This window comes from Gekko japonicus, unplaced genomic scaffold (assembly GCF_001447785.1).
Source record: "Gekko japonicus isolate JY-2015 unplaced genomic scaffold, Gekko_japonicus_V1.1 scaffold279, whole genome shotgun sequence".
Lineage (NCBI taxonomy): Eukaryota > Metazoa > Chordata > Lepidosauria > Squamata > Gekkonidae > Gekko > Gekko japonicus.
The window spans coordinates 1,205,282-1,221,943 of NW_015162485.1; the positions used below are offsets into that span (position 1 = coordinate 1,205,282).

Sequence of the window (16,662 nt, forward strand, 5' to 3'; positions counted from 1 at the left end):
ATTTTCATACATATTCCTTTGTTGAGATTAGCTCTCTGCACTGAATGTACTGGGGATTCTGTCTCACAACCTTCACACTGTTCTGGACTACAAACTGTGTTGTGGGAGCTCAGAGAGTCTAAAACCAGTTTTGTTACATCTTGCTTTGTCAGGTGATTGTTTGAATTTTCCCTATCCACTTTTTCCATAAAGATTTTTTACAAGAGACAACAGGGGAATTATCTGAATGATGAACTGATAAGTCATTGTAAGGCTCAATATTTTTATACGGCTCAGTGTTTGAAATGATCACATTATTATTTTACACAATTTTGTCTTTAATCTTTCATACTCAAAGATAGCAGCTATCTTGAAAAATTAAAAGTGAGGGGAAGTAATACCAGAAGATTGAAATGAAGATGCTTCTCTGTGTCTGAAGTGTCCAGCTGTGATACTATTGTGGTTCCCTTTTATAAGATATGACAAAAACATGCTTGTTACCTCACTGTTCAAGTACGTATGCAATAGGACATTTCTTTTCATCTGCATTTCCCTAAAGTGCATGTTTTTGTTCATTTGTTTTATTCTTGCATTTTCTTATGGAATGAAGATTTGTGATTTTAAAAAATCCCCAACAATCTTATAACTACTTGCTTTGCTGCTTGGCCTGTTTTCAACAAGTTACAATGAAAAGTATTTTAATTACCTTATGATCAAAATACATTCTATTGCATCAAAGTTCAAGTTCAAGGGTATTAAAATGTGTAAAGGACATACAGAATAAAGTGGTTGGGTTATAGATTTTAACTCTTAACTAGAAAATTGACTCAAAATAGATTTTCTAATTTACAATGAATCAAAAGAAAAAAACATTGGACCATGGCAAAAGTGGCACAAATGTATCAAGCAGCAAATGAATAAACATTTGAAAAGATTTATTATTAGAAATTGCAATAAATTTTCAAAAGATGAATTGATTTTAGTTAAAAGGTATAACTGACAATTTATTGGGCGGGAAGATGCATTATTTTCCAATTGTTATCCACCTACAGTAAAACTGATTTGTGTCCTATTGTATTTTATGGAAAAGGAGAGAGCAACTTCCAGTGATTTAGATTAAATGTATTAATCATAACCAGACACTGTGAACTATATATCTACTATTAAAGAAGATTTTTGACATTTAATTCTGTAGCAATATTTTGACTCTGTACCTCTCTTCCTAAATCTAATTCCTGCTACAGTTGGCAGATTTCTTCCTCTAAATTTTATGAGACTTAAAGTAGCATTTTAACCACCCATGCGGTAAATAATGCAGGATTAGAAATATTTAGTGTTTTGTTTCCCTTTGAAGAGTACAAATCCATCATACTCAAAAGGGTTCTCTTTTTTAAAAAAGTTATACAGTTTTAGCAATAGCCAATACTGGATATAGCAAAATCTATATGAAAGAATGAACAGGTCAAATATATAGTTTTTAAACTATATTATTCTGACATCTGTGAACTGAAAGTCTGAGACAACATTAATAACTCAGAAATAATAGCTTTCATAATAGAGATTCTTATTAAAGCATTGTACATGTTTAAAAACCAATGGCAGACAAAATTAGCAAGTGTCATAAAGCCTCCCATTCCTGAGCCAGCAAGAGGTAGGTTTCTCTGTGTGCATACAAATTAGCAAGTGTCATAAAGCCTCCCATCCCTGAGCCAGCAAGAGGTATCCGTGCACAAGAGTAGGTTTCTCTGTGTGCATGCAAAACACACTGGATGCACTTCCAGTTCTTTGAGGTACATGTATGGTCGGTGATCTTGCTACACATGGTGGACACACAATCAATATAGACAGTATTTCTTATTATTTGGGGGACTATCTAGCTTTTGATCCCAACAAACTACTGAGGTAGTGAAAACTGTCTTCTGCTTAGCAGATAGACTTGTGAATCTTTAGGTGCAGCAGGCTGTCTACAAGCAAAGAATGTGTACTGATGCCTCAAGTCTGAAATGCATTAATGCATTAGCATTAATTCTATTTCCGTGATCTCCTAAAGAAGAGCCAAAGGTCAGAAGGACTGTGTTTATATGTTCTACCTACCTCCTCTGTCCCCATATGTACTAACACCCTGGCCCGGCTCATTCCTTTCAGCTTTCTTTGATGGAATGTGAGGTTTTGAATAAAACTCAGAAAACCAGTTTTAACATAAAGGTCTTTTTTTCCTGGGCCTCGTTTATGAACACTGACCTGTATGGAAATATTGGCTACAGTGGAATTTGTGATTATTTCTGACTTCCGGGAAGACCTCTATTTATCTTAGGGAATTAAATTCATCACTACAGTTTTGAATGATAGACAAATAAAGGCAGGGGTAGAATAGTTATTACCATTATCTCCTGTTACCCTGCTATGAATTTCTGTCCTCATGAATGACACATTTCTGCACTGCAAATTTTACTGGAAAACAACCATATAAAACGTAGAGCTCTCTCTTGAGAGGCCAAAATGCTTCATGTATAATAACTTGTAACCATTGAGCACTTTAATGTAGATTGTTTTATCCTGTTTTTATGCTGTTTTATGTTTTGGCACATAGTGCCCTATTGTAAGCTGCCCTGAGCCCGCTGGTGGGGAGGGCGGGGTAGAAATGCGATAATAAATAAAAATAAATATAAACTTCAGCAGTCCTTACAACAAGCTTGCTAGCAGGTTCAGACTTACCATTCACACAGAAGGCTGACGATGAGAATTACTGATATGCCTAAAGTTACCCAAGTCAATTCATGACAAAGTGAGATTTGAAATGGGGAGTTCCCACTTCACTCCTTTGCAAATTCTCAGCCACTAGCTAAACCAGTTTTGAGAACATATTTTAAATTACTGTAGTTGTAGGAGACTCAATGAACATTAACGTTTTTGAAATATTACAATAGCAGACTGCTTCACTGAAGGAGATGAAAGTACATAGAACATTAATTAACATCAACCACTGATAAGTTAATACTACTTCAGTGAAGACAATGTGCTGGATGCATGTTTCTCACTGGTTCGTTAGACAAAAATGAAATTTTATCATTTAGAAAATTACACAAATCTAGAAAATCATTTACCCAATATCACACATGAACATTTTTCTGCATTACATGATGCATTGGGTAAATACTGTAGTTGAATTGAAGAATTCACCCAGCTTTCCGTGAATAAAGAGCTCTTTCATACTTTATAGCATTTTAAAGTTTGAAGCACTATAAAACTGACCCAGAAAAGAAATGTATTTAGAACAGCGGTACTCGTCCTGCAGCTTGTGGAGAGCCACATCCACAGTTAATATTGACCAAAAGAGCCACATGACTATTCTGCACCACCCCACCAAGGATTCACATATATCCTCGCCATCATCATTATTAAACAAGTGGGGATCTGCAAAAAACTTGCAGGGAGGGTCCAACCCCCCCCTTGCTTTCTTCCCCCTTCCCCTTCTCTTACAATCTGTTATCTGTTAACCTACACCCATCTCTTCCCCCACCTTCTCAATCAATCTATCCTTCCCCTTCTCTCTCAATCTACCCCCTATTTTCCCCTTCCTCTGATCCCATTATCTGTCAACCTACCCTTCTCTACTTTGGCCCCCTGTCCTTTCTCTATCAGTCAACCCCCCTTATCCCCCTCCCCTTATCTGTCAACCTACCCCCTTCTCTTTTTCCCTCCACCGCTTCTCCATCAATCTTTGCCTTCCCTTTTCTGTCAACCTACCCTTCTATTTTCCCCCTTTCTCCCATTCCCCTTATCTGTCAACTTACCTTATTTTGCCCCCCCCCACTTTTCCCCATCAGGTCTACCCATCAAGTGGGGACCTGCAAAAAACTTGCAGGGAGGGTGCAACCCCCCCCTTGCTTTCTTCCCTCTTCCCCTTCTCTTACAATCTGTTATCTGTTAACCTACACCCATCTCTTCCCCCACCTTCTTCATCAATCTACCCTTCCCTTTCTCTCTCAATCTACCCCTTATTTTCCCCTTCCTCTGATCCCATTATCTGTCAACCTACCCTTCTCTACTTTGGCCCCCTGTCCTTTCTCTATCAGTCAACCCCCCTTATCCCCCTCCCCTTATCTGTCAACCTACCCCCTTCTCTTTTTCCCTCCACCGCTTCTCCATCAATCTTTGCCTTCCCTTTTCTGTCAACCTACCCTTCTATTTTCCCCCTTTCTCCCATTCCCCTTATCTGTCAACTTACCTTATTTTGCCCCCCCCCACTTTTCCCCATCAGTCTACCCAATCCTTGCTGCTCTCCCCACCTACCCCCACCCTTGGCACTTCACTCACAATCACCTTTGTACCTCTCCCTATCTACACCACCCCAACATTCACTCACCGCCCCGCCCTTGCTGCTCTCCTCACCTACCTCATTACTCCACTCACCCCCACATTGCATCTGTCCCTATCTACTACCCCCACCCTTGGAACTCCCTCCTCCCCCATTCTTGCTGCTCTCCCCACCTACCTTACAGCAGGTGGGCAGCAGGCTTGCTGGCGTGGCACAGCGACTGTGAGGAGTTCCTTTCCGGTTCAGTGGGGGTTCTGCAAAACTCTCAGAAGGGGGAAATCCATCTCCCCACCCCTTTCTTGCCAGGCACCCCCCTTATCCCCCTCCCCTTATCTGTCATCCTACCCCCATCTCTTTTTTCCTCCACCCCTTCTCCATCAATCTTTGCCTTCCCTTTCCTGTCAACCTACCCTTCTATTTTCCCCTTCTCCCATTCCCCTTATCTGTCAACTTACCTTCTTTTGCCCCCCCCCCCCTTTCCCCCATCAGTCTACCCAATCCTTGCTGCTCTCCCCACCTACCCCCAACCTTGGCACTTCACTCATAATCACCTTTGTACCTCTCCCTATCTACACCACCCCAACATTCACTCACCGCCCCGCCCTTGCTGCTCTCCTCACCTACCTCATTACTCCACTCACCCCCACATTGCATCTCTCCCTATCTACTACCCCCACCCTTGGAACCCCCACCTCCCCCATCCTTGCTGCTCTCCCCACCTACCTTCCAGCAGGTGGGCAGCAGGCTTGTTGGCGTGGCATGGCGACTGTGAGGAGTTCCTTCCTGGTTCAGTGGGGGTTCTGCGAAACTCTCAGAAGGGGGAAATCCATTTTCCCACCCCTTTCTTGCCAGGCGAAGCAAGGCTCCCAGGCTGCCATGCAGTTGGGCCCAGCATGGCCTTCCGGGCTCACTGTGGCCCAGTTTGCTGTGCTGCCACGGGGCCCAGTGTGGCACACCTGAGGTATGTGCATTCTCTGCACTTGAACAGAAAGTGCTCTTTTACTTTGGGGAGAATTTAACCCCCCATTTTTTTGTCAGATTTTTCTGTAAACCTGGGAGTCTCCCAGGTTTGCAGAAAAATCTGTTTAGTGCAAGTGTAGCCCTGATCTGCGGAGTTAGGTATCTGCAGATAGGGGCACACTTGGGAAATAGTATATAGATACAAAATTATAACCAATATGTTGTCGAAAGCTTTCATGGCCGGAGTTCATTAGCTGTTGTAGATTTTACGAGTTGCCTGGCCGGGGTCTTGGCACTGAAGGACCTGACGGTTTGCCAGTAGCTGTGACTGGCATCCTCAGAGGTATAACACAGAACAATGGAGTACTCTCTGTGTCAAGGCGAGAAGAAAAATGGTAGGCAGGTAATTTGTATCTACTCAGGAAGGTGGGGTAGGGCTGCGTAGCATTCAGACAATAATAAGAGAACATGAAAGACACTGCAGACTTGGCCAACCCAAAAAATCAGCAGTGGCTGAACATACCCTAACCCAAACATGACACAGTATTTTGTTCCAAGACACTGAAAGGCTGGACAACACATCCAATTACCATGTAAGATTACACAGGGAAGTCATTGAAATTCATAAACATAAACACAATTTCAACACGAAAGAAGAGAGTTTTAAAAAAATAAATAGTACTTCTTCAGGGCCACATAGTCCTCTGAAGTGCCCAGACCCTGGGTTACACTACCAAAGGAGAGAGATTTGGAATTTTAATTTCTGGTGGCAGCAGAAACTACCAAGTTTATATACACAAATTGTGAATAAAAAGGTAAAACAGTTTCCCCTAAAAGCAAGCATGTCACAGAGTATGATTTAAAGAAAACACAGCCCCCCCCCCATTAGGAAAGACGCCACAGCCGGGGGGGGGGCAGTGAGGGAAGTAAAGGTGCTCAGGTTTCTCACTGCAGAAGCCTGCTCTGAGACAGCCAGAAGTGTTATGAAACCTCTCTTTGCAAGAAGCCTGTGTGCCCCTTAACACTTCACTCCTTGACTTCTCACTCTCTTCCCAGCTCCAGGCACAGTGGCTTAAGCAAGAGAGTGAGAGCGCAAGCTGGCTCTGAAAAAAGGACAGTAAAGGCATTACTACATCACTGTGGCCAGCTCGCTCACTTTTCAGCAGTCACTTGGGGGCTAGGATGAGATCATGGAGGGTGCACAAAAGGGAATGTTACACAAGACAGACCATTTTTCCATCCTTGGCACAAACACCACATCTCTTGCAACTAGCCCTTCCCTCATTTCCACCAGCAGCTATTTCAACGTGGGAACCTATTGCCAAACACAACCCTCACAAAGGCAATGGCTTTGCCCACCTTCCTGAAACAAGGGGTGGGCACCACATTGGAGAACAGTGTTTATCCTTTCAGGAAAGCAAGAAACCAAAGTAGTGGTCTAGTTAGTGTCTTGAGGTCAGAACCAAAGTAGAACTTCTGACTATAAGATGTCTTAGAGTTAAAGTTGCCAGCAATGAGTTACTTAGTCCAATATCAGATTATCCTGCACCTAAAGCATACTTGACAGATACCTGTCCAACCCTCTTTTGAAAAATCTTCAAAGAAAGGTTTCTAGGCAAATACTTCCAATATGAATTACTTCTTTTAGTTATGTTCTTCCTTATGTACTAAGCAAACTGACCTCTTTATAGTTCAAAAATACTATTTATTCCCTTACCTGATATAAGAAACAACAGCTGTGGCATCCAGAGAACCAGAGTTTTCTGCTAGTGCAATTGAGCTTTTCTCCCTCCTCTTTTTGACTTCAGCTCCTTGACTTTCTAGAGAACCATGGGACTTGCAGTATAGTTGGCGGACTGCAGGGTTGTTGTGTGGAGGGGGACAACCAGCAGTAACTTGGTAACAGAGCAGAACACCTTCCAGCTTTGTAAGGTACTTACTCTCTGCCTCCAAGCCACGGCCTTTTAAAAACCAATACTCAAAAGCTATCTACTATACTCCCCACATTTTATAATATTTGAAATCTAAGGACATTTACTTGGTAACAGAGCAGAACACCTTCCAGCTTTGTAAGGTACTTACTCTCTGCCTCCAAGCCACGGCCTTTTAAAAACCAATACTCAAAAGCTATCTACTATACTCCCCACATTTTATAATATTAGAAATCTAAGGAAATTTATTTAGGAATTCCTGTCATCTTTGGTTATCTCATGAAGCTATGAGGCATTCATCAATCACGAGCAAGGATGCATTCTTCTTTTGAAGACTCCATTAGAGGATTTGTCTCTTGAGGGCAAATTTGTGACGAGGCTACTTGATCTAATTATATCTTTGCTACAATAGGTGATCTGCCATTAAGTCCAATCCTACCACAGACCATAATAATTACCTGGAGACGTTGTATATATGCCACCATTTCCTGCAGCTGACACACTGTAGATAGTTCCTGATACAGCTGAGGTGGATATTACTGGGCAACCTAAATTTATGAAGCAATATGGGTACCTCAAGCTGTTCCGAACTGCATGATCATGTGTGTGTATGTGCAGCACCTGAGATGATACCTCATCAGAATGTGCGCTATGTATCCCCTTTCTTCCCTTCACAAGTATCAGGCAAGTGAAAGAATTAGGTCATCGTCCCAATTTTGTTCAGTGAATTAAATCTGCAACTTTGCTTGAGAGATTAATGTTTCTAAAAGCCCTTTTGTTTTCCATGTAACAATCTAATAGCAGTAATTACTTCTTGTTCTGCATTACAGATGTCATAGGAATTCCATTTTTTCCCTTCCTTTTTGTCATTGGATTTCAGCACTTCAAAGATTATTGATAAAATTTACTCAATGATAGCAAATAAGCATATGTACTCTGTCTTGACAAGCCAAATTTCCAAGGCAAATGCACTGGTATGACTGTGAAAGAACAAGCATATCCCCTGGCTGCATGTATAGCAGAAGACTGTGCATCATAACCAATACCGAGCTGTACAATTGCCCAACAATGCAGACAGATCTCTTCATCATTTCTATAAAATTGTTGTACTTGCAGCAACCTACACACCTATAAATACCAGTCAAACTCAGTGTGCCTGGGGGAGGGAGAGTGAGTGCACTCTTTGAATTGTTCTCTTCTACCCGCATAAAGTCAATGTAAAGAAAATGACCCAATTACATATTTTCCCTACAAAAATTACAGAAAAAACCATAAAAAGTATATCACTCCCTCAAAGATATAAGTCCACAAAATGAATCAGTAAATTGTTTTACACAGTACCTAGTACATTCTGCAAGGTTTTGACTACTCAAATATATCCAGCTTTCTGGAAATTATTTAACACTCCAAAATATTTCTGTACAGGACACTTTATTATGACATCCACTATGTATTCTGCAGAAGACAGGGCTTAGTCTAGGAGACACTGTACCAGAAAACAACTCTTGACTCTCATTATATGTATACACAGATACAGTATATCTCCATCAATTGAAACTTAATCACCTTTTTACAATTTAGAGGGGGATAGCAGTTTTTAGTGTGGTTAAGCCATGTATCATCAATACCATGAAGTTAACCTATCAGTTGTAATAGCTTCTATAAAATACCAGACTGAGATTGCAATAAGCCTGGAAAATGGGCTACAAATCCCAGATATGCTCAAGCAAGCAGTGAACCAAAAATAAAAATAGGGAGATCTGAAACCAGGAACTAGACACCATTCATCTGATTCATGACCAATAATGGTAAAGTTCACAGGTCAAGGTTTTAAGGCAGATTATTCGGTTAAGTACAGCTATTCCTCAACAAACATTCAAAAAATTTCCTTAGGTACATAAAATAAGTTCCACAGATTTTTAAAAATACATTTTACATCCATTGCATAATGTTTTTAACAGCGGTTCTAATAGAAGGCAGGTCATCTTGTATCTATATCTATTCACAGAACCACTGATATGGGCAAAGGATAGACTGCATAACTTGGGGGTTAAAGTCCAAAAAGGACTTGGGGGTTAAAGATATCAGGAAGCATTTCCATAATTAAAAGTACATTGCTTTAATACATACAGCTTTGCTACACTACACTTAATACTGTTAATTTGACCTTCAAGAATAACATCCATGTTGGGTGCAATGAAAAGATACAGCTCTGAAAGGAGAACCAAATATTAAAAATAGTAGAACTGAGTCTCACCACTCTCATTTGCACCTTGAAAGAAAATTATTTTCAATTATGCATGAAAAATAGTTATTTAAAATGCTATCATTTAATGTGGAAATACAGGATGAGAGCCAGCCTACCATTGCTGTTGAATTTCCTGTAGCTTTTTTGACGCTTCTTGCTGGCATTCCATGAAGATGGCTAAATCTTGTCTGGAAATCTACAAAACATTATTACATATTACACAACTACATATTACAGTTCCGCTTAAACACAACTAACTGGCAACCCTAACTGAGTTGCAGCTGGGCCTACAGCAGGGACAAAGCAAGGGAAAGACAGAACAAAACCAACACACCAGACTAGCTTTACTGGTGTAGACCACACAGCTTTACTGGTTACCGTTTCTGGCAACTTCTCCAATGCTCTGGCAGAGACTCTCTGATGTAAATGAAATCTATTTGCTGACAGCAGACTCCCTAACATTCTGATTGGGTGGTGACGTGACCCAGGAGAAAGATTACCTTAAGCCAGCAAGTAATACAAGTCACTCCTCTTGCTCACTATCACCAGCATGTGGAGGCAGCTGTTACATCAGCCCCTCTGGTGAAGTAGCCATGAGGCCCTGAAGGGTCCATCCCATAGGACCACACAGAAAGCCTACCCTGCTTGCACAGAAGGGCACTGGACACTGTCCTGTATAAGGCTCCTCTTTCTCCCACAGAATGAACTATGTATGTATATGCCCTCCAGTTGCAATCGACTTGTGGAGACCCCAGCTTTTAATGCAAGTAGGAAGCAGCAGTGGGTTGCCATTGCCTTCCTCTGCAAAGTCTTCCTTGGTGTTCCCCCATCCAAGTACTGCCCCTGCTTAGCTTCTGAGATCTAATGACATCAGGTTATACCATACAAGTCCCCGAAACAAAGGGTAAGAGGGGAATACCTCCAAACTGGTTTGCCCTGCTGATCCCAGTCAGCTGACCTGATCAGCCAATTGGTAAGGCCTGCAAGTGACAATTCAGATGAGCTACAGGCATTCAGTACTGATCATGCCACTGCTGGGCACCTTCCATTAGTTCTCTGTCTTTACTCTCCATGCCAGGCACAGCAATGTGTCCCTTCCTGGGCAGGAACCAACCTCATAAATAAAAACTCTCTTCTTGTTGGTGGAAATATTTTTGTAACCAAACTGTTAGTCTAATTCAGCTAGCCCTTCCACATAAGAAGTGCTGAATAAAGTAAAAAGAGCCAGAACCAAAACTTAGTTGCTTACCATCTCTTAGTATTTATTCTCAAAATGATCTGTTTGTAAAACTAGCTACACAGTATATTATATAGCTTCAAAAGGTAGAGCTTGCTTGTTTCAACTTCACATAACTCTGCTTGTATCTGATACTACCGGTAGATACAGAATTTTTTGCTTATGTAGATGCAGGCACATTCTTCAAAAGTAACATGGGGCAACAGCCCTGTGAAGCTTATCAGTCACACTACTGTATTCATATGCTGCATATCAGATATAGATCAACAAAACGTAAAAATTATAATTTCTGAAAAGGCATGAAACTGACTTTTTCCTTTACTACCAAATTATTTTATTCCTGTTTTAATATTTTCTGTTTTTAAAATAATTTTTAATAATACGTATTTTAATACCAATTTTTGCAAATGTGGGTTCCTGTTTTTTAAAAACCATATATTCAATGTTTTTGTCAGTCAAAACATTGCCTCCTAAGAAATGAATGCTGAGAGAGCATGATGTAAACATTTTAAACTAACTGAGAAAGAGAGAAAGACTCCTTCATTAAGCATAAGTTCAGAAGAACAAGCATTGATAGACACTAAAAAAAGACTATTAGCGAAGGCAAGGGAACAGAAATTTAAGAAACTCTGAGAGCTCAGTAAGAAACTTTGGATACAATGATGGACAAAATTGCCCAAACATCCACCCAACTGATATGACAGTATTTAACATCATAATTACGCAAAGGATTACAGCTTCATACTATATTAGATACTTTTCTCAACTTTTTCATCTGCTTTAGGACTTTGATCACAAACTTTAGTTTGCATTAATGATCCTGCAGCATATGTCATAACAAGTTTAAAATATATTACTCTGCCTTTTAAATATTGCTGACCTCTCTTTCCTGAATGGGACATAAGAGGGAAACTGCCAGTTAAGATACTTTCAAAGACTGGATCGGGCAACTCTTTCTCTAGTTCAGCTGGGTCTTCTTTTTCCCACCAGGGAATGATCCCAGTAATCCCACAGGCACCTCCAGGCTCACTTTCATGGAACCAGTCACTCTGCTCATCATCACCTGTGTAAAAAAAACATTTCATGTTAAAAAAAAAGATATTCAGGTTTATTATCCAAAGCCTCACTTGTAATCAGAATTACTTTCCCCTATACTACTGTAAAATAGTTGCACCTGTAGTGTAGCTCTACTCAGAACATTATGTTTACTAGTCTGACAACTAAGAGGACATAAACAATAACATTTTAAAGCCAGTTCAGATATGTGAAAATTAATAAACTGGCTAACCTTGTAGTAACAACTGTAAAAAAAAAGTAGGGAAACTCCTTTTAATTTACTATACTTTACATATTAACAATAAACAAGCTTTAACTCCTACATGGAATTAAAAGGTATAAAATTGGAAAACCAACCCTTTGCAGTTGATAATGGTATACAATTAGCTTAATTTCATGATTTGTATGGTATTTACAAAGGTGGAAACAATTACAAACAGATGTAACCAAATAACATGTTTAATTGAGTTCATTAAGAAATAAGTTCTGAAAAAGCTGATTTTAAATTAAACATGACAATACCATAAGACACACTGAAAATGTACTACACGTCACCAAGAATCTAGCAACATTTTACTGCCTCTTAAAAGAAAAAAATATACAAAGAGTATACATTCATGTACTTCATTAAATCAACATTTAAAAGTTGCATGCAAAAAATACTCCTCAACTTGTAAAACACTTTTGCCATATCTTTCTACTTTCTGTGTACTATTCATAGTTGCAGCGATAGCATTGGCATATATTGTGGGTAGCCTCAGGGATGGTATCACAGACATACAGCCAATTAGGAAGAATGAATCAGTTGCCCTAACAACAACAATATACTATCCTGGTAATGTGAGGTAAGGAGTGACAGCACAGTTGTCTTGACTATAGTGATGTTGTCCTACATTGACTTGAGGCTCCAGAATCTCTTGAAATATATACAAGATGAACATGAATAATCTTGAACATGTACAAGATAAACCAGTAAGATATAAGGGAAAGGAAGTAGCTAGTTAGGTGGGATTCCCCAAGGCTATGCTAAAAAGGGAAGTAGCCTCAGGAGGAGACGGATCACTGACTTTCTTCCTAGTGCCTCTTGTTTTCCCAACATTACATTTGAATCCAAGTAGAATACATTTTATAGGTTCTCATAACTGCTTCCAAAAATGGTAATCAATGCTTAAATATAATTTTTTTAAATTAAAATTTGTTTAAGTTTTAATAGTTTTCCCTTAAGAGATTTTTAAGCACTGTAAGTACAAGGTTTGGGTGCCTGTGGCTTTTCAAACTTGAATTTTGTTTTCAAGGTCATGCTTCCATTGAATCACCCTATTTCACAATTTTAAATTATTAACAGAGCTGAAATGGTTAAACTGGTTTAAACTGCCTCCCCTCCCCTCCAAGAGCCGGCTTGCTCGGGCTCCCCTCAGCCGCGAGGAACCAGAGCAAGCCAAGGGAAGGGGTTTAAACCGCCTTCCCTTGCTGGCTTTCCAAAGCCCCCTCCCGAGCCTTTCCTGGCCGCCTGTCACAGGGGCCGGCCAGCAAGGGCCAGGGAGGGGTGTGGGGATGCATTTAAAAGCCTCCCCATGCATTACCCCGGTCACCCACTTTGGCGGGTGACCCGGGGAAGGCTTCCAAAGCCCCCCCGCCCTTCCCTCGCTGCCCACCAAGGCAGGCGAGCCAGGAAAAGCCCGGGAGTGGGGAGGCATTTAAATGCCTCCCCATGCTTTCCCTGGGGCCAGGGGCTGCTTTTTGGGCAAGCCGCTGTGGGCCAAATCAGATTCTCTAATCTGATTCGGCCCACCGCTGAAAGCTGCCACTGAAATTCGGCAGCTTCCCTACTCATATTCTTTAAGTCAAAAGGTAAAGGGTTCCCTTGCTTGAAAGCCACTCAAATCCAACTCTACGGGGTGGTGCTCATCTCCATTTCCAAGCTGAACAGCCAGTGCTGTCTGAAGACATTTCTGTGGTCATGTGGCTGGCATGACTAAATGCTGAGGCACACGGAACGCTGTTACCTTCCCACCGAAGCGGTACCTATTTATCTACTTGAAATTTCTTGCTTTTGAACTGCTAGGCTGGCAGGAGCTGTGGCCAGAGATGGGAGCTCACTCCGTCACACGGCACTAGGGTCTCAAACTGCCGAACTACAGACCTTCCGGTCTGCAGCTCAGCATCTTAACCTCTAAGCCACTGTGGCCCATTCCTTAAGTACTGCATCATATATAGGCCCATCTAGCACCTCATGTCAATGCAGCACCTCTTTTTAAGGGTACCTATTTTCAGGGTGGAACACCCAGCCTCTTTAAGATCTTCTGTGTTTTTAGTGGTAGCCCCATACTTTTGGACCATCTTCTAAAAAAAGTGTGAAGAATGCTGGACCCAGATTTTATACCCGAGACTGTCTGCAGTGGAAGGCACCAAGAGAGAAAGAGTAAATCCTCAGATTTAGTTCTGAGTAAAGTTGCCTAGGGCCCTCCCATTGCTTTAACATTGGGCTTTAACAAATTTCTAACAGAAGTTCCAGAGTTTTGTGATAATGTGTATTGCCTCTTTATGAGCTCTTGAAGGTATGTGAGTGTGTACATATGATAGAGCACTCTTGGTCAACTGGAAAGGTCAGCAGACTGGACATTCTCTCTTTGATTAGCTGTCTCTAACCTCTGTTAAACGGGAACACTTATTAACATCAGTGCTGAAGAACACAGAGAGTACTGCAGTATATAGTGATGGTTTTATATCAATTTCAAAAATAATAATGCTGAAAACTTTATACACACATTTTGGAATTAATGAACAAATCTGGCATTCAATTTACAAGCATGTACCTTATGTGCCTCTACAGTGATTAAATTGATTATTTCTGTTTTTAAACCTGGACTCACTTTTGCAGGGTTTAAAAAGAAACAAAACTTTGATGCTCATTCTCAAAAGTTCCTATGAAGTAGATTTAAAAATAAACCAACCTCTTGTGAAATAATACACCATATTTCTAGAACTTAAACTAAAAATTGTACTGCTCCAGTACCTTGTCTTCCCTCATCGTTGGTAAATAAACCAGCATCACTACTGCTCAGGCTGCTGGATTCACTGTAACAATGAAGAGAAAGTGCAATTGACATCTCAGTCGTAAAATTTTAAACAGACAAGATTGAACTCAGATGAAACTTAAGCCTGACCAAAATCTAAAAGAAAATAAGATGATTTAAAAAAACCACACACACACACACACACACACACACACACACACACACTGCAAATATCCCAGTTCCATTAACTACAGAACATATTATTTTTTGGCACATAAAACCACAGGAATCTAATGGGACCCTGACAGTAAGCCAGATGTGACTGCAATGAGGTGCTGACACAATTGATGCATTTTATTATCTGTTCCCATCAAATGTTCACTGCTCCTTTCTTATGCTGTGCAATTCAGCTTGATCCCAAACACCACTGCTCAATAAAGGGGGGGAGTTGCTATCAAAAGCATTCCTTCTTCAGCACATAAAATACATGTACTGAGAGAATGACTTTTCTTAACATTTGCAAAATATTCTGAAAAATACACTACATAAAGATTCATTATAATTCTATTGAGACAAAGAAAGAATGTTTACAATAATGACAACCTATTAAATCAAAAGGTCACCCTGAGAAAAATGAAAATGATCAATATGATAACAACAAAGAAAGGGGGGGGGAGACACTGTTTACCATTTATTTTTCTTTAATTTCCAACTAACGGCTGCGTCTGACATTACACTTTCTCAGACATTCTCCAAATGTTTTAGCAGTATGCTATACAAATGTAAGTGCGTGCAAATACAAATATACCACTGTGTGCACTATTCAGTTCATGCACAAGGGAACTGAGACTGGCTGTGAAGGCAGTGATCCAAACACTGGCTGCCAAATAACCTACAAAGCAGCAAAAATATATCAGGGCACCATTTAGGAAGGGCCTGTGTTTCAAGCTACATGCAATTATTCTTCAGAAGTATTTATCTCTGCTGTTATTACGAGGAATTAAAAAATAATCACAGCCCACACTTTTAAAATATATTGCTTTTCTGGATTTTAAAATTTGCGGTGAACCTTCAACCACATATTCTTGAAATAAATATTTTCTTACCCCACCACTAAAACCTGAAATTTAGTGTCTGAAGTATATATTACCCATAGGGAACAACTTTTTCTGCTGTATGAATGCCAAAAGTAAGGAGATCGGTTCCATCAGAAAATAGAAAATAAAAAGTAGCTATACAACCTCACAATGCTCTAAAAGGAAAATACACTACTGCAATCCTAACAAAGCTATTTATAAATGTAATCATGAAATTAGGCATACAGATCTTTGTGAATTATGGTACTTTAGCCCATTGTACATGAACAGGTATAAAACATATTAAAGTATGTCAGTTCTAGTGACAATCTGTAAAGAGAATGCCTTAGACAACACTGTAATATCTAGTTGTGCTCACTCACAACCACTAAAGGACAACTGAGAAGCATTTCAGGGGTTATTTCAGAACTGCACCTAGAGACGCCAGTGGCAGCTCTGGCAGGTAGTGCTTTTCACAAGCTTCCTTTGGTCCACTCACATTTGGAGGTCTAGCAGCCACTATATATCCTTTTGTAATCCTCCACAATTGAACACTGAAATAAACTTTAGGTGGGGCTGCTCTTTAAGATCATGCAGGTTCTTCCATTAGACCACCATACTATAACTCATCTTATGTGGGATCATATGACAGCTTTCTGCATGTAATTCAAATTGCTGTCATTAACATATAAAACCCTAAGCAGTCTGGCCCCTGTACCTGTTAGGAAACACCTTGTCATATTTGTGCCATCTACCTGCTTGGGTGACCTGAGGAAACCCTACTTCAAGTACATTATATTCAAAATGCAACATCCTCCAAAGTTAACATCAAATTAGAGA

The 16,662-nt window shown here is 40.2% G+C and overlaps 1 protein-coding gene across 1 annotated transcript in view; it reads right to left on the reverse strand.

The window, feature by feature from the left end:
- The window catches only part of GPATCH2 (G-patch domain containing 2), a 158,400-nt gene that overhangs the window by 132,095 nt on the left and 9,643 nt on the right, over nucleotides 1-16,662 (reverse strand). Inside the window, exons 3-5 of the mRNA XM_015405928.1 lie at nucleotides 14,746-14,807; nucleotides 11,554-11,736; nucleotides 9,553-9,632 (exon numbers count right to left, since the gene is read on the reverse strand). Coding sequence (XP_015261414.1) covers nucleotides 9,553-9,632; nucleotides 11,554-11,736; nucleotides 14,746-14,807 — 325 coding nt within the window. The remainder of the gene's footprint in view (nucleotides 1-9,552; nucleotides 9,633-11,553; nucleotides 11,737-14,745; nucleotides 14,808-16,662) is intronic.